Source organism: Lepidochelys kempii, chromosome 10 (assembly GCF_965140265.1).
Source record: "Lepidochelys kempii isolate rLepKem1 chromosome 10, rLepKem1.hap2, whole genome shotgun sequence".
NCBI classification, from domain to species: domain Eukaryota; kingdom Metazoa; phylum Chordata; order Testudines; family Cheloniidae; genus Lepidochelys; species Lepidochelys kempii.
Window position 1 is genome coordinate 31,034,893 of NC_133265.1, and position 27,622 is coordinate 31,062,514.

At 48.5% G+C, this 27,622-nt stretch overlaps 1 protein-coding gene across 1 annotated transcript; it reads left to right on the forward strand.

Annotated features, from left to right (window-relative positions):
• Positions 1-24,959, forward strand: IL20RB (interleukin 20 receptor subunit beta). The gene is made up of 7 exons (XM_073361531.1): positions 1-196; positions 8,353-8,479; positions 9,853-10,043; positions 13,323-13,447; positions 19,489-19,639; positions 19,935-20,122; positions 24,834-24,959. The coding sequence occupies exons 1-7, from the start codon at positions 1-3 to the stop codon at positions 24,957-24,959; spliced, it is 1,104 nt and encodes a 367-aa protein (XP_073217632.1).
• The last annotated feature ends 2,663 nt before the right edge of the window (positions 24,960-27,622 follow it).

The following is a 27,622-nucleotide window of genomic DNA, read 5'->3' on the forward strand; positions in this document are numbered from 1 at the left end:
ATGCAGCATTCAAGTCATGAAAATCAGAAAGTTCAGGAGTGGCGGGACAGGGAAAGGAGGATCCGCCAGCAGAACGAGGGGCGCCGGCAGAAAAGCGCGGTGCTCCGGCAGCAAAGCACAGATCGGCTCAAAAGCATCATGAAGCACCAAGCGGACTCTATCCAGGCACTCGTAGCAATGCAGGTGGAGCACTACCGTGCCCGCCTCCCCCGCCCCCCCGGCAGCCCTTGTCCCAAAACTCTTTCCCTTGTGCCCCCATGTCACCTCCAACCCACTTTCCCCAACATCCGGGTTCTTACCACCACCAGCTCCTTCCAACACCTGTAGCTTCACCACCCAGCCCTGAAAACTACGACCCTTACTCACTGCACTCAACCCCCATCGCCATGCAGTATCGCCACCCTGAAGTGCAGCACTCATTGCACCGCACTCCGGACAGGAAGGCTGAGTATGAGAACAGGACATATGCAAATCTGTGATTGTACCGTTCCCCACCCCACCCTCTTGACCTTTCTGTTTCCCAAGCAGTTGTGTTTCTTTTCAATAAATGGATTTTTTGGCTTTGAAAACATTCTTTATTATTGCATAAAGTAAAAGATACCTTAGCCCAGGAAAGAAACAGGCACTGCAAGTCAGCGTAGTGTAACCCTTCTGCCCATCAGAGTTGGCAGCAACAAGGGCCGGGTTCAGTATCTAGGGGATCCATTCCAAAAATACAATGCAAAACCGGCTCGAGCCCCCACCCAGTGACCTGGGACAAATATATACCACCCCCACTGGGCGCCTCCCAGAGGCAATACTTCCCCTCTCGCAAGCACATAGTCTGAGTGTAGCAAAAGTCTTTTAATAACAGAGAGAAACAATGTGGCATTATGTTGGGGAAACACCACCAACAGGATTCATAACACAACCCATGAGCAAAGAAAACCCACCCCAGGCAAATTGGGGCATGCCCTTTTCCCTTTGGTTCTTGAGTCCAGCAACCCAAAATCACCCAAAGTCCCAAAAGTCCAACAACCCAAAAGTCTCTGTCCCTGGTCAGGGCAGCCCCAGTGTTCAAAAGTTTATCTGCAGAGTTTTACCTCCCAACCTGGGTGGAGATGGTGTTCCATGGTGGTGAGCATGTCCATGAATGCCGCAAGCAAACTCGTGTCATATGCGTTACTCGAGCTGATATTGTCGGAGCCCTCACTGTCACTTTGGATCATCAGGAATAACTCAACTACAAAACGTGACGTGGTGGCAAGACTCGTCAGCATACTCCTCAGCAGTTCAGGCTCCATTCCCACAGACCAAAAGGGAAGACAGAGCGCGCAGTACAAAAAATGTTGAAAGAAGGCGCCAAATGTGGACGGAAGCACAGGGCTTGCTGGGATGCGAACCAGTGCATCACAGGGCGTTGGGACAGGACCCAGAATGCCCCACACCCTTCCCACAAGCCACAGCGCCAGAATGGGAAGAGGTGCTCTGTGGGATAGCTTCCCATAATGCACCACTCCCAATGTCATCACAAGTCGCCGCAAATGTGGCCACGCCAGTGTGCTTGCAGCTGTCCGTGTGGACAGACTGCAGCGCTTTCCCTACTGCGCTCTCCGAAGGCAGGTTTAACTCAAAGTGCTCTACATCTGCAAGTGTAGCCATGCCCTAACACTGCAGCACAGACCTCTAGCACTTGAGCTAAAGGATTGATTACAGCAGCTGTTGTCCTTGGTGAACCAGATACTTGAGAAGGGTGTATTACATACTGAAACAATGAGTTACATAAACACTAGTAGCCTTGTTTTTCAGATAGCACAGTTGGGCACTTAGATTTGGTAGGTTTTTTTTGGGAGTCAATCTAGCTCAAAATTTGGCCTCTTCCTAGCTTGTGTTATCTTTCAGTTGGGTAGAAGGGCTTGCTGTATAACAAGGTTTGTAAGAAGCCCACAATTATTACCACCACCCAGAAAAGGGAAGACTCAAACTTATAATTTGGTGGTTTTTTAGTACCACACAGTTAGCTGTTGGCTGCAGGGTACTTGCCAATATAGGTGGATGATCCATTGTGCCTTTGTTTGATCCAGAGCAGTTGTGTGTGGCAAGCTGAAGTCAGGTTCTAGGGAAGTGCTAATAGAATGTTTGTGGGTTTTGGCAGCAAACCAGGAACAATGTGTACTGAGGAAAACACATATTGTAAATGAAGATATAACTTTCCCAAATCAGAACATCTTGGGGTCAACAAAAGACATCTCCCTGGCCTCAGGACTATCCCTTTACCAAATTTCAAAGTCCTGCTGTAAGCCAAATTATTATAATGGAAATGACTGGCAACCTAAAAGATAGAATTCGTAACTGCTCTTTACATTAAAAAACCCCCTACATTAAAAGAACATTAAGGTTCCAAAATCAAGGACTCAAAAGTTAGGAAATGCCAGAATGAAAGATACTGAAGCATTTAACAGCACCTGATTCAGTCCCTGAGCACCATCCATCCTGTTTGCTGAATGAGACAGAGCTAGTGTGGGAAAAATAGTATGTGCTGATGTAATTAGAAACTGTATCATAATGCAGACATGTAAGGGAGCCAAACTAAAGGCATATGGTTAAACTAACTCTGTCATTCCCTGATTTTTGAGTGCTTGACTTTGCAACCTTAACATTCATTTTACACAGTTTTGTATACAATTTCCTAAATTATTTTAAGATGCAAACTGAAAAACAAATCCCATCATACAGAAATTCAGGGCTCATCATTTAGATCCATTGCACAGGTCTCTGCCCCTTGAGTTAATGGGGTAACTAGTAGCGGCAGCAGACTACTGTTCTCTGTGTAAACCAGCTACTACAGAGGGGTAAGGCCAGAGGGTTTCAAAACTAGTTTCTGACAGAAAAGGAGTGTTGCTTCATTTACCTTATTTGTTCAAGCCCAGTTATGAGGGGAGTTTGTGCCAGTGGATTAGGTATTGAATGATAATTGAGACAACCTGTGTCCCTCATATGCTTTTTCTGTTAGTGCTTTTCAGATTTGCTGTTAAATATTCTTAGGCAAGTAAATATCATCTACCTCAGTGGATTTATTCACACCAGAACAAGTACATCAGAACCCTAAGCTTTCTTTTGTGCCGATTGAATTAAATCTTGCAAAACTGTCATAAAAATGTGTCATCCTAGGCTCAGATGTTCTAATCCATCCTTCCCGTGGCAGTAATTGTACTTAAAAACTAATATTTTACTTGCCTATTAAAAAAAGTTACTTGCTAAGGGCAAGTAGACTTTTACATTTCCAAGACTGATTTAATGAGTTATATAAAACTATGTGAAGTACAGTAAGAATGAGAAACTTCTGTGTGTCACTGTAGCTAAACCTTGTCTTCAGCTATCCAACTTATCACAAGGAGGAGTAGTGGTGCAAAGCATCAGGGTCCTCTAGGCTCCTCTCTGAAGAGCAAAGTTGAAATTCTCTTCCTTCCTTCCAGATTACTTCATGAGGTCCTGAGTAGATGGTGTGGTCTGTTCTGATTAATTCAGGTTAGGCAGGGAAGACAGCTGTTTTCCATTAGCTTCATCCTGTTGAGTGAGGATCCTGTCTACCCACTCCTGAAGAGTATGCATCCCAGGGCCCCATCAGCTGTGATTCAGGATCTGGGATCTGGAAATTGAACCCTAAAGTGCCACTAGGGAAGGATGGTAAAATTGTTGATGATGCAGAAAAGGCAGAAGTGTTCAGTAAATATTTCTGTTCTGTATCTGGAAAAAGCGTGATGCCATATTCACACAGTACAGAGACCATTAAATACTTGACATGCCAGCAGTAACTGCAGAGGTTGTTAAACAGCAACCGCTTAAGTCATACATTTTTAAATCAGCTTGCACCCAGAAGTTTTAAAAGAATTGACCAAGGAGCCCTCTGAACCACTGATACTGATTTTTAACAAATCTTGGACACTGAGGAAGTTCCAGCAGACTGGAAAAAAGCTAATGCTGTGCCTATATTTAAAAAAGGGTAAACAGTGACCCAGATAAGTAGGCTAGTGGGCCTGATGTCAATCCCAGATAAAACCATGGAAGGTCTGATACAAGACTTCGATAATAAAGAAGTAAAGAATGGTCATATGGTTAATCCTATTCAACAGATTTGTATGGAAAATAGGTCTTGTTAAATAAACTTGACATTGGTTTGCGATGAGGTTGGTAAAGATGTTATTGACATGATATAACTAGACCTACCTATGCAAGAAGTTTGACTTAGTACCACATGACATCTTGATTAAAATATTATCACTGATCAAAATCAAGGTAGCCCATGTTAAATAGATTAAAGTGTCCAACTAACAGGTCCCCAAAAGTAATGTAAAGGGGAGTTATCAACAAATAGGGGCAGTGAAGTTCTCTAAGAATCTGTTCTTGGCTCAATGGTATTCAATATGATTATCACTGATCTGGGAGGAAATATAAAATCATTATTGGTGAAGTTTGCAGACCCCACACAAAACATGGTGGAGTGGCAAATAATGAAGGGGACAGATCAGTTATATAGTACAATCTAGATTGCATGGTAAAATGAGCTCACTTGAATAACATGTTTTAATACAGTTATATGCGAGGTCATATGTCTAGGACCCAAAAATATAGGTCACAGGACTGGACAGGGAACTGTACCCTAGAAAGCAGAGACTCTTAAAAGGATCAGGGGTCCTGGTGGAGTCTGACTGAACATGATCTCCCATGATGTGATGGCAAAGAGACCTAAAATAATCCTTGGATAAATAAACAGGGGATTATGGTTAGGAGCAGGGAGATGGTGTTACCACTTGTGATGCTGATGTATATATAAACCCTGCATCAACTGAGAAGAGGTTAACTAGAGCCTGAGAGGTGGAAGATGTGTTGATTGACAGTATTCTGACAGACTTTCTTCGTTTGGGACATCAGTGAAAGAGACCGAGCCGTAGGCAGGCTGGCCTAGTGGTCACAGCTACAGTAGTTGGTGAACAGGGGTTGGAGGACTCACTAGAGCTGGGTTCTTTTGTTAGTGTTACAGAGCATTGCTGATGCTGCACAGTTGTTAATGCTGCTATTCTTGGAGCTCCAGTGTTAGCTGCTCTCACAGAGCGTGCAGCATGTTGATCCAGCAGACCCTGATGTTATTCAGAAAGAAAGACCACAGGCTCAGTTTGTTGGTGAAGGCGCTCAGCCAGGTTTATTATCCACAAAGCACAGTACGAGTGCCCTGTCCAGTGAGTTATGCCTAATTCAATACCTAATCCACTGGCACAAACTCCTCTCATAACTGGGCTTGAACAAATAAGGTAAATGAAGCAACACTCCTTTTCTGTCAGAAACTAGTTTTGAAACCCTCTGGCCTTACCCCTCTGTAGTAGCTGGTTTACACAGAGAACAGTAGTCTGCTGCCGCTACTAGTTACCCCATTAACTCAAGGGGCAGAGACCTGTGCAATGGATCTAAATGATGAGCCCTGAATTTCTGTATGATGGGATTTGTTTTTCAGTTTGCGTCTTAAAATAATTTAGGAAATTGTATACAAAACTGTGTTAAATGAATGTTAAGGTTGCAAAGTCAAGCACTCAAAAATCAGGGAATGACAGAGTTAGTTTAACATGTACACCCGTGACAAGGTAAAGGCTCAGTCAACATAACAGAATGCTGTTCCCTTCGTTGATAGAAAGATGCCCCTTCAATGACTTCTCCTTTTATACATTGATACACACAACTTATGTATTACATTCCAGATGTTGTTAGTCACCACCCCTATACTTTGTACCTACTAGTTTGAACAAAACATCCTCATTCATTATCCTGTCATTCCCCTCCTTATCTTATGAGGGGTCAGTGTGTTCCTGTGCTACCTCTTGGGAATTTGTTTACGTGGTAACTTGAGCATTCTGGGTGTTGTTGTACCGTCCTCACCGGTCAGGCATGTGCTGACTTGATTAGCCAATACCTGGTGTGTTAGTATTCTGCCAAGGCCAGGCCTAACTCTGGTTCATAGCCACTGTTAGTTAGCAAAAGTCAGGGTCAGAGTCAGGCTGGGATCAGAGACCAGAGATGAGAGGCAGTACCAGGTTGGAATCAGGAGGCAGGAATCAGGGTCAGAGTCAGGCCATAGTTGAAGACCCAAGATCAGAGGCAATACCAGGCTGGAATCAGGAGGCAGGAATGAGGGTCAGAGTCAGGCCATAGTTGAAGACCCAAGATCAGAGGTAGTACCAGGCTGGAGTCAGGAGGCAAGAGTCAGGCTGGGATCAGAGACCAGAGATCAGGATACAAGGTGAGGTCTGGCATTGCAGCAGACCAGAAGTCTATGTGATTGCCCACAAAAGTTCCTGGGCCACCGTGGAGGATTAAATAGGGTGCTTGGCCAATCAGAGGACCTCAGGGTACTGTCGTCACTCTGGGTCCCTTGGGCAGTATGTCCTACAGCACTTACTCCCCACAGTGCTCCCTGGTTGCAGGGCTATATGGTGGCACTGTGGAAATATCAGCTAACCCTGGCTCTCAGAATTCTAATCCATGGATCCTGGCAATCAACACCTGGAAGGGGAGGACCTATAGTGTGACCTGGCCAGAGGGCCAAGTCATCATCATTCCACATCCCTGACATAGGCGTCACCTCCGTGCGTGCTCTGGGGCTGAAGCACCCACAGGGAAAAATTGGGTGCACCCACCGGCAGCTCCCCACCCCACCCCCCACCCCCCACCTCCGCTCCGCCTCCGCCCCTGACCTCACTGCTGGGTCCTGCTTCTCTCCCATCCCTCCCAGCGCTTGCGCCACGAAACAGCTGTTTCATGTGGCAAGCCTGGGGGGGGGAGGGGGCACGCGGCGTGCTTGGGGGAGGAGGCGGGGCCAGGGCAGGGATTTGGAGAGGGATCGAATAGGGGCAGAGAGGGGTGGAGTTGGGGCGGGGTGGGGACGGGGCGCGAGCACCCACCGGCGCTGATGAAAGTTGGCCCCCGTGATCCCTGACACCCAGAGGAGGACAGTGGGGCAGAGCTGCTGAACTGCCAACTCATGCTATGAGGGGGTAGTGAGACAACAGTAAGACCCCTTTATATGGCACACATGGGACCATGCCTGGAATACTGCATGCAGGTCCCGTGTCCACATTTGAAAAATTAGAAGGGGTTCAGAAAAGAACTATAGTACTTATCCAAAGTTTGGAAAACCTCCCTCCCAGTGAGAGGCTTTGCCTATTAAGTTTATCCAAGAGATGATTAAGGGGAAGATATCTGATACTAGAGGGATCTTTAATCTAGCAGAAAAAGGCAGGACAAGACCCAATGGCTGGAAGCTGAAGCCAAACAAATTCAGACTGGAAATAAGGCAGCAAGAGGAATTAACCACTGGAGCAACTTACCGAGGGATGTGATTTCTCCATCACTCAGAGTTGCTCATTCTAGATTGGATGCCTTTCTAAAAGGTCCAGTTTTATCCACTATTTTATTGACCTCTTCAAACAACTCTAATGGAGTGGAGAGGCATGATTTTCCTTTACACAAGTCATGGTCGTCTGAGCAGGACCGGTGCAACCACTAGGCGAACTAGGTGGTCGCCTAGGGTGCCAAGTGGTTGGGGGCGGCCAAAAGCGCGCTCCGGGGAGGCAGTGGAGCGGAGGTGAGCTGGGGCAGAGGGGCGCAGGGAAGGCCGCCTGCAGCAAGTAACGGGGGTGGCGCACAGGGGAACCGCTTCCCGCCCCAGCTCACCTCTGCTCTGCCTCCTCCTTTGAGCGCCCCGCCGTGCTCTGCTTCTCTCCCTCCCGGGCTTGCGTGCCAAACAGCTGATTGGCGCCACAAGCCTGGGAGGTGGGAGAAGTGGCGGCGGCGGCGGCGTGCTCGGAGAGGAGGCGGAGCAGAGGTGAGCTGGGGCTGGGAGTTGCCGCACGGCTCCCCGGGCCGAGGGGAATTGCCGCACGGCTCCGTGAGGGAAGAGGGGGCAGCGGGGAGCTGCCACGGGGGGGCACTTCAGGGTGGAGGGGGGTGGCGGGGAGCTGCTGTGGGGGGGGTGCTTCAGGGCGGAGGGGGGGCGGCGGGGAGCTGCTGCAGGGGGGACGCCTCAGGGCGGAGCAGGGTGCAAGGTGGCAGTTTCATCTAGGGTGCAAAACATCCTTGCACCAGCCCTGGGTCTGAGTCCCTGTGTTATTACAAACAGCTAGGTGCTTGATCATTCTATCTTCAATTATAATTTCAACCTATATGCTAATTTTTAAAGTCCTTCAGAGCTCGAGTGGCAGTGTTGAAGGGCAACGATGAAGCACGTCGTGAAGCTTCATCATCGAATCATGTCCTTCCAAACTGTAATGTTCATTTAGCAAATGGTCACAGCTAGCTGTTTCTCTCTCTTTGGTGGAATCCTAGATGAAGAAGCCCTGCTGCCAGCCCCTCAGAATATCTCTATCCTGTCCACCAACATGAAGCACTTCCTGACCTGGAGTCCAGTGACGGTCCCTGGAGAAACTGTGAGATACTCTGTTGAGTTTCAGGGGTAACTCGCCTGTTTTTTCTCCCCTCTCTGGATGCTAGTTGGACAAAAGCTCTGCATCCCCTGCACATGGCATACATAGGTCTATGCACACTGATACGGGAGAAATGTGACAGTTCCATCAATAATAATGCAGAAGTGGGAAAATGTCATTGGCCTCATGCGGAGCCTGCCTGCAGCCCAGGTCTTTATCATTAATTGTGTATTATTTGGATCACAGCAGTGCCCACTATGGGCTAGGCGCTTTCCACACCGCTATGGAGACAAAGTCTCCGCCCCAAAGAGCTCACAAGCTAGGAAGACAGGCAACCGACAAAGGGGGGGGAGGGAACAGAGAAACATACAAGTGAATTTTTTCCCCGCCGGCAGATTATTTTGGAAAATATATAGGAGGGTTCTGAAGAAATAAAGTCAGTAGAATATTCAGTCACCTTGCTAAAAAGAAACTGTAATGCTAAAAGCATCTGCATCGTCACTGCGGCTGCATCACTGAGTTCATTCACTCCAGCTTTCTCATTCACTCCAAGGAGGGGTTTTCTCAAACAGCTTCACACGTCTCGCTCACAGATACACTGAAGAATAAGGGAGGCTGAGATGCACTCCTATTGCTTCTAGCCACTCCCATTATGCCAGCCCCAGGGGTCCCCTCTGATGGCAAACAGTCTCAGGTTGTGTGGTAGGAGGGTTGGACATCTGATTCTATTGGAGTTTGTCTGCATGTGAATTTTTAGTTTAACAAATATTAATTCGTAAAATTGTGAATTCTTTTGTAGACAGGGCACAAACATTTGTTCCTAGTTGTGTTTTTAACCCTAAGCTGCATGACTAGCTAGAAACATAAGAACATAAGAATGGTGATAGTGGGTAAGACCAATGTCCATCTAGCCCAGTATCCTGTCTTCCTACAGTGGCCAATGCCAGGTGCTTCAGAGAGAATGAACAGAACCGGGCAATCATCAAGTGATTCATCTTCGGCAATCATCAAGCGGTCCATTAGCATCTTGTCTGCAGTAGAATTTGTGATCATGTAAATTAAAACATGACTAAAAATTCAATCTTAGACATGTCCCCCAGGGTGAAATTCCCCCTGAGCAGAGCCCAGCACATGGCCTGCGAGCCAATTAAACTCCACTTAAGTTCTCAAATGTGCCTTGTGCTTGTGGCTGTATGCTCTCCCTCTGCAAATGGTGGATGTCACGCTTCATGTGCTTCTGGTAACAAAGAAGAAAAACCTGGAGAAGAAAAACCTGGAGTAGTACCCAGGTGAAGCTGATTCTGGGTAGAGTCCTTAGAGGATATGGGATGGTTAAGGGGTGAGGATAGAGGTGTGTTATTTTATCCTGTATTGCCTGTGTGCTTTTCTTTGCTTTCCCCAGGGAGTATGAAAGAGATTATGCCAACGAGATCTGGATACCCATCAGCGAATGTTCGCTCATCATTGTGACTCAGTGCAACGTCACAGAGGACATCTCTGCCACCGTGCCCTATAACCTACGCGTGAGGGCAAACCTAGGTTCTCAGGTTTCAAAGTGGAGCACACTAAAAGTTCTCTTCAATCGCATAACAAGTAAGCTCTCTGCCTCCTCCTGACAGTCACATCACCACCTGGGATAACCAATATAAAATGTGTTCCTTTTGAAAAAAAAATGTTTTCATTGATGTTGAAACAGCAGATCAATTCACACTGTAAGTACAGGGAGTAAATAATAAGTTGCAGTTCTGTTACTGAGTATTTGCGTATTAATATATCATTACTCATACATAACAAAACAGATACTTTTTATTTACTAGTGATCACTTTAATTACTTTTTAATTCTTAAAAACAGTTTATGTCAATAAATGTTATTTTAAAATTAAATTCCTTAAAAAGTAATAACAATCTTAGAATAATAAAGAAATGTAGGACTGGACAGGATCTCGATAGATCATCTTGTCCTGTCCCCTTCACTGTTACAGGACTAAGTGTTATCTAGACCATCTGTGACAGGTGTTTGTCAAACCTGTTCTTAAAAACCCTTACAGTCAGGAAATTTTACCTAATGTCCAACCTAAATCTCCCTTGCTGCTATTTTCACCCATTACTTCTTGTCCTGTTCTCAGTGGTTAAGGAGAACAGTTTATCACCCTCCTCTTTATAACAACCTTTTACATACTTGACTGTTATCATGTCTACCTTCAGTCTTCTCTTCTCTAGACTACCCAAACCCAATATTTTCATTCTTTCCTTGTAGATCATGTTTTCTAGACCTTTAATCTTTTTGGGGGGTAGGGTGGGGGAAGGTTGTTTTTTGTTTTGTTTTGCTCTCCTCTGGATTTCCTACAATTTGTCCACATCTTTCTCCAAGTGCGGTGTCCAGAACTAGACATAGTACTCCAGCTGAGGCCTTATTGATGCTGAGTAGAGTGGAAGAATTATTTCTCATGTTTTTTTTACAACAGCCCTGCTAATACATCCCATAATGATGTCCATTTTATTTGCAAAAGTATTACATTGTTGGTGCATGTTTAGTTTGTGATCCACTGTAATCCCTGATTCTTCTTTGCAATACTCCTTCCTAGGCAGTCATTTCCTATTTTGTATTTGTGCAATTGATTATTCCTTCCTATGTGTATGTGACGGGGTGTACCATGCTGGAGGCCTTGCGGTCCTACCCCACCCTGCCCCAGGAAAGGAGCAGTGAAGGTGGGTTCTCCAGGCCTGCCTAGAGAGGCTGCAGGGAAGCAGCCAATCAGAGCCCAGCAGGCTCAGTTAAAAGGCGCTTCAGGGGCTGAGCAGGTCAGTTGCTGGTGGGGACCAGAAGGATGAAGGAGTGGAAGGCTGTGAGACTCCATAGGCAAAGAGACTGGGGAGAAACCCTGCTCCAGCAGGGATAGGACTGGAAGCTCTCCAGGCACAGCGGCCTGGGAGAAAGAACCCTGACAAAAAGGGGGCAGAGACTGTTACAAGTCCTTTAGGCAAGCAGGCCTGGGAGAGATCCTGCTCAGACAGAGAACCCAAGAAGGTGATGGGACAGAGTGGAAAGCAGCCCAGGGAATACAGCAGTAGCAACTAGTAAAGAAAGCAGCACGTGGCTGCTACTTATAGGGTCTCTGGTTGGGACCCGGAGTAGTGGGCAGGACTGGTTCTCCCTACTGGTGAAGTGGCCAAAGCCCTGAGAAGAGCACAAGTTTCCTTTTGGAGCCTGAGAAAGTGGCTAGAGTTTAAACAGGCCCAGAGACAGGGCTGAAGCCCTCAGAGAAGGCCAACCATTTGTTGGACTGTTACCCCAGCAGGGTTCCTTCATACATTTAGACTGTGTGTAGGTTAGCTGGAGAGTAGTTGCTGACAGGCACTGTGAGCAGAGATAGAATGCAGGTTCACACCCAGCTCACGAGGCGCTCACGAGAGGTTAGTGGCCCTCGTTATGGTGTAGGACTTTGCATTTGTCCTTATGGAATTTCATCCTATTTATCAACTTATTTATTAATATTAACACACAGCCAGAAATTACTGGTGGCTCACCTCAGGCCTGGGCTCCAATTGGACCAGGTCACACTGGGTCTAGGTCGCACACTTTTGCGGCAGCATCTTGTTCCTCAGATTCTCATCTTTCATTTTAAAGAAAAGTGATTCTCCAGCCTTTCCAGTTATGGAGAACTCCTTGCACATGTGATCTGATTACATCCTGCGCACATTGCTGTGTCTGAACACTGCTATGCTGGCTGCGCAATGAGTGTGGGGACAAATTCCAACAAGTGCCTTTCTCTACACGTATTTGGCCAGAGGGATGTTATCCTTCCTGTTGTGGGGAAGGGATGTTGGGCCAGATTCTCAGCTATAGCCAAACACACATTCCCTGCAACTTGCACCCTGTGTTGTATGCAAAGGAGACTCAAAGGTCATCTCTGCACTGCCCTGATACTACACTTAGCAACCCTCGCCGTAACTTAAATATGTGTATGTTTCAGTATTTAGTAGTAGTGAGTCCAAACTTTGTTCCTATAATACTGCAAACATGGAAGGCTTAATTCCAGAACTGTAGCAAGCCTTGATTATCACAATAGCCATGCAACAAGAGTCATTTACAGCAGTGTTACACACAACGCTGCAAGAATAAAAATCACCTACAGTATGCAGGAAACAGACTGACTGATTTCCACCCACAATCCCCACTCCTTAATGGGAGCTACAGGGGTCAGCATTTTGGAAAATCAGGCCAATAGGAACCAATGTCAGAGAAAGGTTTCAGAGTAGCAGCCATGTTAGTCTGTATTCGCAAAAAGAAAAGGAGGACTTGTGGCACCTTAGAGACTAACCAATTTATTTGAGCATAAGCTTTCGTGCATCCGATGAAGTGAGCTATAGCTCACGAAAGCTTATGCTCAAACAAATTGGTTAGTCTCTAAGGTGCCACAAGTCCTCCTTTTCTTTTTGTCAGAGAAAGGAGTTTCAAAGCATGTGTTCCGGGCCTTTGGAGAGAGTTAGCACCCCTTGTCCAGAAGAACCAGTCTGGTCTGGTTTCTCAGCACCCTCTGCCCTACCTGGTTCTGTTATTGCTTGGATGGGGCCTTCAAACAAAACAGTTCCTCCCCCCACAGAAAACAATTAAAGTTTGTGCAACTCAGCTATTGCTAAATACCTCGACCTAACAGAATAAAATCCACCCTGGCCCAAGGGGCTGCTACTATCTCTAGAAACAAAGCAGATCAAGATCAAGGGAAACCGCCACAAAGAAGCAATTGGCTGCCAATAAAGCTCAAGGGGAGTCACAAAAGGGAACATTTCCTGCCTCTCTTCCAGTCTGGGAAAGGGGGTTTCAGGGTTGCCTTTGGTGGTGGTAATAGTGCTGCTTCTGTGTTTGACAGCTTTCCTCACCCTACCTGTAATGGAAGTCTCTGCAGACGGGTATCACTTACTGGTGAAGCTGGAAGACCTGGGACCAGCCTTTCAATTCCACATATTCTATTGGAGGAAGGGCCAGGAAAGTTGGGTGAGTTTTGCCCTTGCTCTCAGGTGAGAATGGAGAACACTGCATGGCTTAGAATGAAAGTGCATGGGATATTTTTCTGAGCACAGCATCCTTCTGCCCTCTCTAGTCCCCTGCTATAGCATGTAGCACAGGGGCGGGCAAACTTTTTGGCCTGAGGGCCACATCAGGTTTCTGAAATTGTATCGAGGGCCAGTTAGGGGAGGCTGTGCCTCCCCGAACAGCCAGACATGGCCTGGCCCCCGCCCCCTATCTGACCCCCCTGCTTCTTGCCCCCTGACGGCCCCCCGGGACTCCTGCCCCATCCAACCCCCCCGTCCCCTGATTGCCCACCCCCGGGGCTCCTGCCCCATCCATCCCCCCTTCTCCCTGACTGCCCTTGACCCCCTGCCCCTGACTGCCCTCAACTGCCCCATCCTACCCCTCATCTCGTTCCTGATTGTCCCCCTGGGACCCCTGCCCCATCCAACCACCCGTTCTCCCTGTCCCCTGACCGCCCCCGGAACCCCTGCCCCTGACTGCCCCCTGCTGCCCCAGTCAACGCCCCTCTCCTTCCTGACTGCCCCCATTCAACCCCCGTTTCCCACCCTCTGACCACCCCGACCCCTATCCACACCCCCGCCCCCTGACCACCACCCCAAACTCCCCTGCCCTCTATCCAACTACCCCACTCCCTGCCCCCTTACCGCGCTGCCTGGAGCACCGGTGGCTGGGGGTGCTACAGCCGCATTGCCCAGAGCACCAGGACAGGCAGCCGCACTGCCCGGCTGGAGCCAGCCACGCCACGGGGCAGCACAGAGCACCAGTTCAGTTTCAGGAGCTCGGGGACCGGGCAGGATGGTCCCATGGGCCGTACTTTGCCCACCTCTGATGTAGCAGCTACGATCATAAGCCAATTGTGGTGTATGCAGTAATGTAACTGGAAAGGAAGTCCCTGTCCAAGACAGCTGCCATTTTGTGTTTCACTTCTCATGCAAGAAGTCACAGAGCAAGTCTTTATGTTTAAGCACATTGCACCATTACAATTAAAATAATCACAAAGTCAAGATGTCTGCCCTTCTGCCAGGTCTGATTGACCTGCCCCTAGCCTGGGCAGGCTGTGGTTTGTAGATTCCAAGGCCAGAAAGGACACTGTTTTCATCTAATCTGACCTCCTGCATAACACAGGCCAGAGAACTGCCCCAAAATAATTCCTAGAGCAGGTCTTTTTAGAAAAACATCTAAACCTGATCTGAAAATTGTCAGTGATGGAGAATCCACCAAGACCCTTGGTAAGGTGTTCCAATAGTTAATTACCCTCACTATCAAACTTACGCCTTTTCCCCCAGTCCTAATTTGTCTAGCTTCATCTTCCTCCAGCCATTGGGTTGTATTATATTTTTCTCTGCTAGATTGAAGGGCCCATTATTAAATATTTGTTCCCCAAGTAGATATTTAAACTCTTTCAAGTCATTCCTTAATCTTCTCTTTAAACTAAATAGATTGAGCTGCTTGAGTCTATTACTATAAGACATTTTTTCTAATCTTCTAATCATTCTTGTTGTTCTTGTCTGAATCCTCTTCAATTTATCAACATCCTTCTTGAATTGTGGATGCCAGAGCTGGATGCAGTATTCCAGCAGCGGTCATGCCAGACCCAAACAAAGAAGTTAAATAACCTCTCTACTTCTACTCGAGATTCCCCTGTTCATGCATCTCAGGATCGCATTAGCTCTTTTGGCCACAGTGTCACACTGGGAGCTCATATTCAGCTGACTACCCAAAATCACCCTCAAATCTCTTTCAGAGACACTGCTTTCCAGGGTAGAGTCCCCCCATCCTGTATCTATGGCCGACATTCTGTGTTCCTAGATGTATACATTTACATTTAGCTGTGTTAAAACATATATTGTTTTCTTGCGTCTAGCTTACCAAGAGATCCAGATTGCTCTGAATTAGTGACCTGTCCTTGTCATTATTTACCACTCTGCCAATTTTTGTCTCATCTGCAAACTTCATCAGTGATGACTTTTTCTTCTTCCAGGTCACTGATAAAAATGTTGGCTAGTGTAGGGCCAAGGACTGATCCCTGCAGGACCCCACTGGAAACACACACACTTAGATGCAGACTTTAAGGCCAGAAGGGACCATTCTGATCATCTAGTCCAGTGGTTTTCAAACTTTTTTTCTGGCAACTCAGTTGAAGAAAATTGTTAATGCCCATGACCCAATGGAGCTGGGGATGAGGGGTTTAGGGTGTGGGAGGGGCTCAGGGCTGGGGCAGAAGGTTGGGGTGCAGGGGTGAAGGCTGTGGGGTGGGGCCAGAAATGAGGGGTTCAGGGTGTGGGAGGGTGTTCAGGGCTGGGGCAGGGGGTCGGGGTGTGTGTGGGGGGGCTCTGGGCTGGGGGTGCAGGCTCTGGGGTGGGGTTGGGGATGAGAGATTTGGGGTGCAGGAAGGGGCTCCAGGTTTGAGGGGGGCTCAGGGCTGGGGCAGGGGATTGGGGTGCAGGGCTGGGGCATGGGCTTACCTCTGGCGGTTCCTGGTCAGCAGTGCAGCCGGGGTGCAGAGGCAGGCTTCCCGCCTGTCCTGGCACTGCGGACCGCGCTGTGCCCTGGAAACAGCCAGCAGCAGGTCCAGCTCCTAGGCGGAGGTGCACAAACGGCTGTGTACGGCGCTCGCCCACAGGCACCGCACCCCCCAGCTCCCATTGGCTGGGAACCGGACAATGGGAATGCAGAGCAAGTGCTTGGGGCAAGGGCAGCACGCAGAGCCCCATGACCCCCCCCTGCCTAGGAGCCGGACCTGCTGCTGGCTACTTCTGGAGCGCAGCACAGTGTCGGAACAGGCAGGGACTAGCCTGCCTTAGCCGGTGCAGACCAGAGCTGTGACGACCCATTGCCTTACATTCCGCAACCCAGTACTGGGTCGCAACCCACAGTTTGAAAACCACTGATCTAGTCTGACCTCCTGCCCATTGCAGGCCACAGAACCTCACTAACCTATTCCTGTGATAGACCCCTAACCTCTGGCTGAACTACTGAAGTCCTCAAATCATGGTTTAAAGACGTCAAGTTACAGAGAAACCACTCTTTACTCTAGTTTAAACCAGCAAGTGACCCATGCCTCATAGTGCAGAGGAAAGTGAAAACCCCTGAGGGTCTCTGCGAATCTGACCTGTGAAAAATTCCTTCCCAACCCCAAAGATGATGATCAGTTACTCAGAGCGTGTGAGCAAGACCCACCAGAGAGATCCCTGGGAAAGAACTGTCTATAGTAATTTGGAACTCTCCCTCTCCCATCTTTAACCACTGGTGATATTTGCTAATAGCAGTTGCAGATGGGCCACATGCCATTGTAGGCGACCTCATTATACCATTCCCTCCGTAAACTTATCAAACTCAGTCTTAAAACAAGTTACGTTTTTGGCTCCCACTGCTCCCCTGGGAAGGCTGTTCCAGAACTTCACTCCTCCAATGGCTAGAAACCTTCTTTCAATTTCAAGCCTAAGCTTTTTGATGGACAGTTCATATTCATTTGTTCTTATGCCAACATTGAGCCTTAATTCCTCTCCCTCTGTTCTATTTATAGAGAGCAATCAGCCTTCATTTAGTTAGGCTAAACAAGCCAAGATCCTTAAGTCTCCTCTTGTAAATTAGGTTCTCCGTTCCTCTGATCATTCTAATAACCCTTCTCTGTACCTCTTCCAGTCTGAATTCATCTTTCTTAAACATGGGAGGTCAGAACTGCGCACAGTATTCTGGATGAGGTCTCCCCAGTTCCTTGTATAATGGCAGTAACACTTCCCTATCTCCTTCCCAATCTCCTTTTACTACACATCCCTGATTCGTCTCCAGAGCAGGCCCCTCCTGTGCATTGAATGATGCAGGAGTCCTGTGGAAAAAAATACTATATTAAAAATTGTGGCCTTGCCTACATGGCAATGCTACACCCATTTAACTACAGGTAGGGTTTTAAACCAATTTAATCCCTTGCAAACCTATGTGTGGATGTACTGACTATGGTTTACATCAGACTTATTTCAGTTTATCTTAAATTAATTAGGAATCATTTAAGCAAATGTATCTGATTTAAATAGGAATAAAACCAACCACACGGGAGTTTGAACCAGTTTAACGATGTTGATTTTAAAAACCCAATTTAAATTAAAACAAAGCCACTTTCCCATGTAAATAAAACATAATGCATTCACACAAGCGGGCAGGACTGAAGTTGCACGGGCAACTCTAAGTCTGGCATTTCCTAACTTCTGACTTTGTGTCAGAAGAAGGTTATTAAGATTGCAGTGTTTTATAAATAACTTCATAGGTTTAAAATAATAAAAAAAACAATCTTATGTTCAATTATAAAACTCCCCCTTCCCCCCTCCCCAAATGCAACATGAGCAGGCTGTGAGCCATGCAGCATTAGCACTGATAGATACTACTTGAGCTGAAGGATTACTTATGTTAACTGGTAGCGGGAGAAGCCTCATATCCACTATGGACCAGCCACTAGAGGATGATGTGTAACTCACTGAAACAGCATTTTACATATGCAGGAGTTCTGCATTTTACAGACAGAATACTCAAGCTCATAATTTGGCATAGTCATTCTCAGAGACAGTGTAGCTAAATGGCTGAGACAAACATCTGTCATATTAGAAGCCAGCTCAACCAGAAGCGAGCTTGTGCCCCATGTTAATTAGTGCTTTGCTAAAATATATGGAGGCTAATATTTGTCTTCCTCTTAGAATGGGACTATGTGAGGATTTATAATAAGGGCTGTGTATTACAGAGAAGTATTAACAATAGTTAGTGACTAGACCACAAAGTGTCCTGGCTCCCAGCCCAATGCACCTTCCCCTAGAGAAAGATATTCTGATGGGGAGGAGGTTCTGATTTTCTTGTGTCCTGTTTGTAATTCTGTGCACATTGAATGTATATGGCACAGGAGGCTCAGCAGAGCCTGCTGGGAGATGCACATTGCATCTGGAATATTCACAGAATTAAAAGCAACTAGCAAAATGTGTGTTTATACAGCTTCCTCTACTGGCTGGCACACAGAAGATAACAACCCACTATTGCTATTAGTTAGCAGAGTCCCTCCTGTAGCTTAAGTAATAGCAGTGTGCTGTCGGTTCACACCCATTCAGTGGTTCATTACCGTTGCAAATGATGGAATTCCTTAGGTTTTTTTTTTTTAATGAAAAACTAATGAATTTCCATGCAAAACAAATACATTAAGCCTTCCTCTCAGCCTGTCAGCAGTGTGATGAATGTGTCACAAAAGCCTGAAGTGAGGGACACAAATGAAAATGGAATGCTTCCCTTAGCGGAAACAACTCTGTCTCTCTAACCTCTGTTGCAATTCTGCATCTCAGATGTAAATAAAGTAAGGGGATCCCAAAATTGTGGAGTGGAGGGGACTTTAGTCCAGAGTGCGGGGCAGAGTAGAGGTTTGTCTGCCACTGCACTCTCTCCCCTCGTAGTCTATCCCTGCCCTCATTCATTCCTTCCCTCACCTGTACCTCTCGTTCACCATGTGTGAGAGCTTGTTCCTCTCACTCACAGGCCCTGGTCAATGAGTTATCGCACACATTTAATGGACGGGAGAGGGGCGTGGCATTCGAGCAGGAACCTGGGGTCACAGAGTTCTTCCTGCCTTCCTCTGGCACCCAGGATCAATTGCCTAGGGCTCTAGGCCCCGTGGCCTCCCCTCCCTTCCCTTCCCCCTGTACATGGAGATGCCTTCACAACCTCCTGACACAGGCATTCGCTCCAATCAAGCCTCTGTTTGCCCTTGGCTTATAGTGCCTTTCATCCCATCCCTTCTACCCCGGTGGCTGTCCAGTCTCACTCTGCTGTGCTGTTTCCCACCCCATAACCTCCCCCTCCATTTTCCCTTTCTATCTCTTGGTTCCTTAGTTCCCACTCCCTTCTCCCCATTCCTCTCTGACTCTCCCAGCCCTTTCTCCCTACAGCCTACAATCAGGCCATCATTGCCCGCAAGCCCCCTGCTCTCACTGGGCTCTGGACTCTGACCTCCTTGTCATCGCCTCTGGCAGGTGCACAAGAAGACTGTGAAGGGGATCAGCTCTGTGGTGCATCTGGACACCATGGAAGCAGGAGCTGAGTACTGTGTGAAAGCCCAGACCTATGTAGAGGCCATCAACAGAAGCAGCAACTTCAGCCAAACGCAGTGTGTTCACGGGCCAGGTGATGACCAGACTTCCTCACCAGTAGTATCAGGGAAGCATGGTGCAGTGACTCTCTGTGCAGCTGCCCAGTCTGCCAGCATCTCTCCTCTTCACTTCTGCCTGCTGTCTCTTGCCCTGTACACAGCCTGCTGCAATTGTTTCTGCAAGCGGGGTGGGTGTGTGGGAAAGAATCATCCCTGCACTGGCAGGGCAGTGTTTGATTCTTTTGGACTCACGGCTCCCATTGGGGTCAGTGAGAAGGACAGGCCCTGCATTTCTCTCAGGATCTGTAATTGTGTCGCTTGCCCTCGAAGGTTCTCTGCTGAAGTCCTCCTTCCTTCCTTTGTCTCTAGATGGTGGCAGATCTACATGGATGATGACTGCCGTGGTGTCCTTCGCGGGATTTGTTGTAGGTGTCTTGGCCCTGCCTTTCCTGGCCTGGAAAATCAGTCACATCTTCCAGTATTCCTGCTGTCCAGTCATTGTCCTACCAGACACCCTGGTAATTTCTTTGTCTTCCTTGTTATTTCTGGGATGCTGTATATTTCCAGGGAGGAAGAGACTGAGTGAGTGAGTGGATGTTGCTCCTTCCAAGTGGAGCTGAAATCCAGAGGGGAATGATTGGCACATTTTCAAACACAGCTGCCTGAAGCTAAGTGCCTAAATCTCAATTTAGGCACCTCAGCAAGTGGCCTGGTTTTTAGGGCATCCAAGCACTGACTCAAACTGCAGGGTCTCAGCAGCTCTAGGAATGAGATCGCTTGTTTAAGCCCCTACCTATGGATGCGGGTGGCCAGCACAGGGCCCCTGCATTAGCAATGTTGGCCTGTTCTGCTTTCCTAAGTGGAGCCCTGAGCTGTGAAATGACAGCCAGGCATCCTGAGCATGCTCCCCTCCCACTTGGGCCAATGGGGCGGGGTTCAGCCTCCAGGAGAACACAGTCTGCTGTAGTGTCACGCAGAGGGCTACAGCCATGGAGGGCCCAATGCAGCGGGAGCAAACAGTGTTATGTATTTAGGGAAGTACGAAAGTATTTCAAAGCCAAACAGTCCTTCCAGCATGAAGGAGAAGGCTATTTCCCTGCATACCTATTCCCACCCTGCGTTCCCAGAAGCCCAGCCATCCCCAGGCTCCTGCCCTGCCCCATGTGGCTGTCCCCACAAACCCCTGTTGGGGTTGTCCCCTTTCTCCTCCTGTTTTGACTCTCCCCATTTGAGTGCCTCATCCCTTCCCTCCATCCTTGCTGCATGGCTGAGTAATGAGCTACAGGTTCCTTGTGCTGGAGGCACGGGCAGCATAGCCCTGGCCTGTACTTTTTCTGGCTGCCCTGGGCTCTGCAGTAATACCAGCAGCAACCAGAGCGGGGCTGCACTGGGCTGAGTCCCTCCAGGGAAGTGAATTGGGCTGGAAAGAATGCTAACAAACACACTGTATGGCACCCCTAGGGCAGGTTTGCAGATGTCATGCGTGTAGGTTTGCCAACTTTATAATTGTACAAAACCAAACACCCTTGCCCCACCCCTGCCACACCCCTTTGTTGAGGCTCCACCTCTGCTTCAGGTGGCACTTACCTCGGGCGGCTCCCCGGAAGTGGCGATATGACCCTCGGCTCCTAGGCAGAGGCATGGCCAGGCGTCTCTGCGCGCTGCCTCCGCCCACAGGCACCACTGCTGCAGCTCCCATTAGCCATGGTTCCTAATCAATGGGAGAGCTGAAGCCGGCATCTGGGGCAGGAGCAGCATACAGAGCCCCCCTGGCTGTCCCTCCATATAGGGGTGGAGAGATATGCTGGCCACTTCCGGAGAGCCTTGCGAAGCCTGGTAGGGAGCCTGCCAGCCCAATGCCAACCAGATTTTTAATGGCCCGGTCAGCAGTGCTGACCGGAGCCGCCAGGGTCCCTTTTCGACCAGACATTCTGCTAGAAAACCAGACACCTGGCAATCCTACAACATGCGTGGCCCCTTGCTGCAGGTGTGCAGACACCATGCAGCCTCTGCCAGCGTGTGCGTGCAGAGTAGACACTTGGTGTTCACAAGCATAGCTGTTCCTGGTGACCACAGTGTAAACTGAGCCTTAGTGAGATGGCAGACAGCATGACTCCACTGCTGGGGATGCTGCCAGCTCTGTGCTCCCCAACAGCAATCCCAGCTTCTTCTAGATCCACAATGGGCAGGGTCTTGGCTTGGGGTCAATGGCCGTGAATCTGGCTGGGTGCCGAAGGCTGCTGACTATGCCTGGGAGCAGGCCAGAGCTTTGGGCTGGTCATCTAGGCCTGCCTAATGAGGAGACTCAGAACAGCGGAAGGCATCAAGACTGCACCAGCACAGTAGAGCACGTCCTGTTACAGCTTAATGATGTGCAATGACATCAATGCAGTTACACTGGGACAATCATTGTCAGTGTGCACAAAGCTCTTGGATTGCAGCATTAGCTCCAATTCCATGGGTGCTCTGGGGCTCAAGAACCCACGGGGAAAAAAATAGGAGATACTCAGCACCCACAAGCTCTAGTGGTTCCTGCCCCCTTGCCGCCCAAGTTTCGCACTGGCGGTCTGCTCACAGGGAAGGCCCTAGCCCCGGATAGAGCTTGGGTGTGGAATGTGATAAGTTCAGTGCTGCTCCCAGCTTCTGCCCTTGGGGCATGGAGTTTGTTTATAAATAGAGACAGGGTGATTAAGATAATGTAATTTAATGACAAGCCTTTTATTAAGGATCGTTAGATGATCCTGAAAGTATTGCCAGGCACTCCAGTTAAAAGATGGAGACAAAGGGTAGGAATAAATGGTCAGTTTTCAGAATGGAGAGAGGTAAATAGTGGTGTTCCCCAGGGATCTGTATTGGGACCAGTCCTATTCAACATATTTTAAATGGTTTGGAAAAAGAGGTAAACAGTGAGGTGGCAAAATTTGCAGATGATACAAAACTACTCAAGGTAGTTAAGTCCAAAGCAGACTGCAAAGAGTTACAAAGGGATCTCACAAAACTGGGTGACTGGGCAACAAAATGGCAAATGAAATTCACTGTTAAATGCAAAGTAATGCACATGGAAAAATATAATCCCATCATTTTTTAGGTATAGTTGGGATCTAAATTAGTTGTTACCCATCAAAAAAAGAGCTGTTGGAGTCATTGGCAGTATTCTGGAAGCACTATGTTTCCGGAGTACTGCACATTTATAAGAATACTTCTCGCTGTGTCTGTATCGTCCTGAACTGCAGAACGCTCACTCTCCAGAAGACTTTAAAATTATCTCCAGTCATCAATGGGACAGACGCAACTGAATAAAGTAGCTGTCCTTAACGTGCAGCAAGACCATACTAGGGAACTAGATGTAAATAAGTTTGCAGACACTTTCATCCAGAAAGCTACAGTGAGACAGAATGTGTTTAAACTGGGATGTTAGTGAAGACAGCTTGTAGGTGACTGCAATGATTTTAATATACTGTAATTCATGATAAAGGAATTATGTAGTTCATAATTTAATCATTATTAAAATCGTGAAAATACCAGTGAGAGACATACGTTCATAAGAACGGCCATAGTGGTCAGACCAAAGGTCCGTCCAGCCCACTATCCTGTCTGCCAACAGTGGCCAATCCCAGGTGCCCCAGAGGGAGTGATCCTAATAGGTAATGATCTAGTGATCTCTCTCCTGCCTCCATCTCCACGCTCTGACAAACAGAGGCTAGGGTCACCATTCCTTACCCATCCTGGCTAATAGCCATGAATGGACTTAACCTCCATGAATTTATCCAGCTCTCTTTTAAACCCTGTTCTAGTCCTAGCCTTCACAACCTCCTCAGGCAAGGAGTTCCACAGGTTGACTGAGCGCTGTGTGAAGAAGAACTTCCTTTTATTTGTTTTAAACCTGCTGCCCATTAATTTCATTTGGTGGCCCCTAGTTCTTATATTATGGGAACAAGTAAATAACTTTTCCTTATTCACTTTCTCCACACCACTCATGATTTTATATACCTCTATCATATTCAATAACTAGAATATGAAAGAAGTGTATAAATATGCTGAAAATAACCTCCCCCCAAAACTGGCACACACCTCTTCAAAAGCACCTCATCCCCAATACACACCTCTTCAAAAGCACCTGCTGGCAAAAACAAAAGTCACCACTTGTGGATTCCAGCATCCTAGAGGGGCAAGAATGTCTGACAAGCTGCTTTCCAAGCACATCATCCTCCCCTGTTCTGCCTCTCCTGTGCTCCTGCATTTGTTGCGTTTCTCTTTGCAGGGAGAGAATCAGCCAGTGAGGGATAGCTCTTCCCCCACTTACTCTGAGGGGGATTTCCTAGGCTGGAAACTAGTCACCTTTGCAGGCTGGTAAAGCCTATCCCGTAGGGAGTCCCAGCCTCAGCTGTCATGGCCTAGACAGCCATACTTTGGCCATAGAGGCTCCCCCAGCAGACAGTGGCATCCCAAGGCAGTTACCTATCTGGGAAATGCTCTGCAAAGGGAGTGGATCAGAGGGCACAGATACCCATGGTGCTGATCCCACACAGAGCCATTGCTTTGCTTTTGCTGCCCCTGTTGGCCAGGTTGAGGGCTCAGGTCTGTAATCCTCACATCAGGAGCAGGCTGGCTGCCGGAGTTGGGAAACCCACATTACTCAGCAAGGCTGGCTCAGGGTGCCCCCCACTGCAAAGCCAGTAACAAGCACTTGTACCCCAAGTCATTTAGGTGCCTTTGAAAACCCCACCCCAAATGACCTGAGGGCCATAATCCTCTGGGAGTGGGGGGCGGGAGGGATTCCTTCAAACATGCTGAAGGGAATCAATAGGAAACATGGGATTCTATTAAGAAAAGGATAACTCTGTCTGTCTAGTAGGAGATGCTTCTTGGCAGCCTGAAGCTATGCAGCTGTCTCCCAAAGGAAGCACGTGGCTTAGGACACCGCACATAAGACTGAGGAAAGCATTGGATACCATACCTTGGGGAATGACTCTGCAAGCGTGGCCTGAGGTTAATTAAATGACCTCTAGCTTCTCTGAGTCCTTGCTGAGTGAGAAGGAAGCAAGTTTCTGGGGCTGCTGGGCCCTGCAGAGCTGGGGCTCTGGGGAATTATGCCAGACAAGGCAAGAAGGGCCTTGGAGGGCAAGCAAAATGTAGGCAGAAAAGGTTTCTAACTCCAAAATGCCCCTGCAGGACAATACTACATCAGCACAGGCTGCTCAGATGCTTTGCATGTCTTTGTTTTTACAGAAAGTTACTGAGTCCCCTACAATGTTAATACACTGCAGGAGTGAGGGGACTGAATGTTGTGACGTGGCTGTGCACGTGATTCCCCCCAAAGAGATTCTCCGACTGTGGATTCAGGACGCACTTTAAAGCTGCCCAGAGATAACCAACCCTGTAGAAAACCATCTATGAACAGATCAAGCAGATTGTGCACTGGGAGCCTGGACACAGCTCCCACAGACTCAGGGTATGTCTACCCAGAGGGATCAATGGGAAGCTTTTTGATGTATGTCTGGTAACTCGCAGGACGCAAGTCGAACCAAGAGTGTGCACATGGGACTCCAGTTCTGTTTTTAATTCACATTCTTGTGACCTTGGGAGTCCCTTATGGCCAACTGCCATAGGGCTCTCATACTATAACTCACATCAAGCCTCACATACTCATTGCCCCAACATACTGTTGTCACAATATATGCATCTCAAAGGTATCATGTAAGGTATCATATGTAAACTGGTGACACACTGGTCACCCCAAAAATCACTGATGTATGGGTGGGTTGACTACAGAGAGTTATAAATGTATGCTGGAAATATGTTCGTAAAATGTCTTTGAGAGGCAGACCATAAAACCAGACTGCCCTAGATAAAGAAATGTGTACCTACCTGTCTGACCAGCTTTGTCATAAGCAGAGGACAATGGAAGAACAAAGCCATCAAGGTAAATAGGTGGGGGAAAAGACTGTTTAACAATCACATTGGGGGACCGAATTTACACCCCAGGAAGCCTTCCTGGCTCTTGAGGCAGAGACAATGGACTTTGAGTAATAGAAGGGGAGCAAAAAGACATTTTAGTGATCCATCACTGAGGAGACAAAGGGTACAGCACCCTTGGAGTCTGTGAAAGTTGAATCTCCCTAGCCTGAAAGGCTAGGAATGCTGGTACCTACATCAAGTTGAGGAAAGTTAAGAATGTAACTTTTTAAGATTACGTTCTTGTCATTAGAAAGCATATTTTATTTTGTTTGTAACCGGACCTGTCTCTTTTTCTCTTGCTTAGTATCACTTAAATCTCTGTTCTTTGTTAATAAACTTATTCTTGTTTTATTACAAAACCATCTCAGTGCTGTGTATTACAGTGAAGGATCAGTTTTCATGTAACCTAACAGGCTGGTCTGTGCTCTGCCTCTTTGGAGGCAGCGAACTTAATAATTTCTGTGTGTGCCCAGTGAGAGAGACAGGCTGGCCGACGGGGAGTGGGGGGGGGGGCAAAGAGGGCAATTGCCCAGGGGCCTGGGCAATTTAAAAGGGTCCTGGGCCCCCGGTCGCTGCTGCTGTGGTAGCAGCATCAGCAGCAGGGAGCCCTGGGCACTTTCAAATCTCCTTGCGGGGAGGGAGGGGGGCGCAGAGCTCCTAGGCATAGGCACCAAGTGGTTGCTGAGCACCCACCGGTGGGGCCCTCCCTCTCCAGTGCCTCCCGCCAGCGGCGGGCCTCACCGGTCAGCTCATCCCTGTCCCCGCAGTGCCTCTCACCTGCTGCCGTCAGCTGTTTGGCAGTGTGCTGGAGGCACTGGCGGGGAGGGGCAGGAGCGGGGGGTGGGAAGAGGCAGGGCCGGAGTGGGCCTGGATGGTGCATAGCCCAGATGCTGGGAGTGGAAGGGGCAGGACCAGCCCCTTCCAGCCCCTGAGATGCTGCTTTGCAGCCCTGCGTGGTAGCTGCCTGAGAGAGCCTGGCTGGGGAGGTGACTTTCGTTCCCTGCCAGGGCTCAGGTGCTGGGGTCCCCAGAAGCTGACCTGGGCAGGGTTTGGAAGCTGCATTCTCCCCAGCCAGGCTCTCTCAGGCAGCTGCTGGGCAGGGCTGCATAGCAGCAACCAGGAGGGGCTGGCGTTAAAAGTGGCTCCCTCTTGCTCCCTGCCTGGACTCCTGCCTGCCAGGGAGAACAGCAGAACGTGCCAGGCAGGGGCAGGCGTAGCGGAAGGACAAAGTGCCCCGCCCTTCGCAGGTACCATGGAGGGGGGAGAGCGTGGTGACCCTGGGCTGGGGGGGATGGGGACACACGTGACCTGTCCTTTACATCGTGCCCCCCCCACTATGGGGAGCCACCAGTTGTATATGAGGCACCCTCAGGGGAGGGGGCAGAACAGGGGTGGGAAGAGGTGTGGTGGGGGTGGGACATTGGAGGAAGAAGCCTTGTATGGAGCAGGGGGTTGAGCACCCCCTGGGAAATCTGGAAGTCGGCACCTATACTCCTAGGCACACACATGGTGGTACCGGTGGCGGCGAAGGCAGCTGGGCGGGCATGTGGAAGCCCTGGTCGTGCCAGAAGAGCGTGCCCTGCAGCGCAGCCAGCAGTTCACTGGGCACCAGCAGGGGCCCATTGACGGTTCTGCCCTGGGGCCCGGAATTGCTGTCGGCAGGTCTGGAGAGAGACTTGACATTTCTGGGGAGCTCAGGAACTGGGATCCTGTTATCTACAAGGCAAGGTTTATACTGAAAGAGTCTTGAAGTCATCTGGGGAGTCCCTCTCCATTAGTGCCCTGGTGAGCCAAGATTCTACCTCAAGTTCCTAGGCCACATCTACTAAGAGACCCCAGTCATCTGCTACTATCTGGGTGTCAATGTCATCTGACAGGGGCAGGAAAGAGCACCACTTGAGGGAAGTGACAAGGCACAGTCATCTTCTCAAGTGCCTGTGAAGCCAAAACAGAAGTGTCATCAAACTTCTGACTCATCTTTGGGCTCAACTTCCTAAGGGTCAAAAGCCTGATACACCTCCTTGGATGCCGCAGTATTGTTTACCAAGAGAGTGCCAGCG

What these genes read in the sequence shown, in the direction of transcription:
- IL20RB (XM_073361531.1), top strand. Translation starts at nt 1, where the DNA reads ATGCAGCATTCAAGTCATGAAAATCAGAAAGTTCAGGAGTGGCGGGAC. An exon ending in TCTCTTCAATCGCATAACAA is followed by an intron (nt 10,044 to 13,322) that starts GTAAGCTCTCTG and finishes TGTGTTTGACAG; the next exon opens with CTTTCCTCACCCTACCTGTA. An exon ending in GGAAGGGCCAGGAAAGTTGG is followed by an intron (nt 13,448 to 19,488) that starts GTGAGTTTTGCC and finishes CGCCTCTGGCAG; the next exon opens with GTGCACAAGAAGACTGTGAA.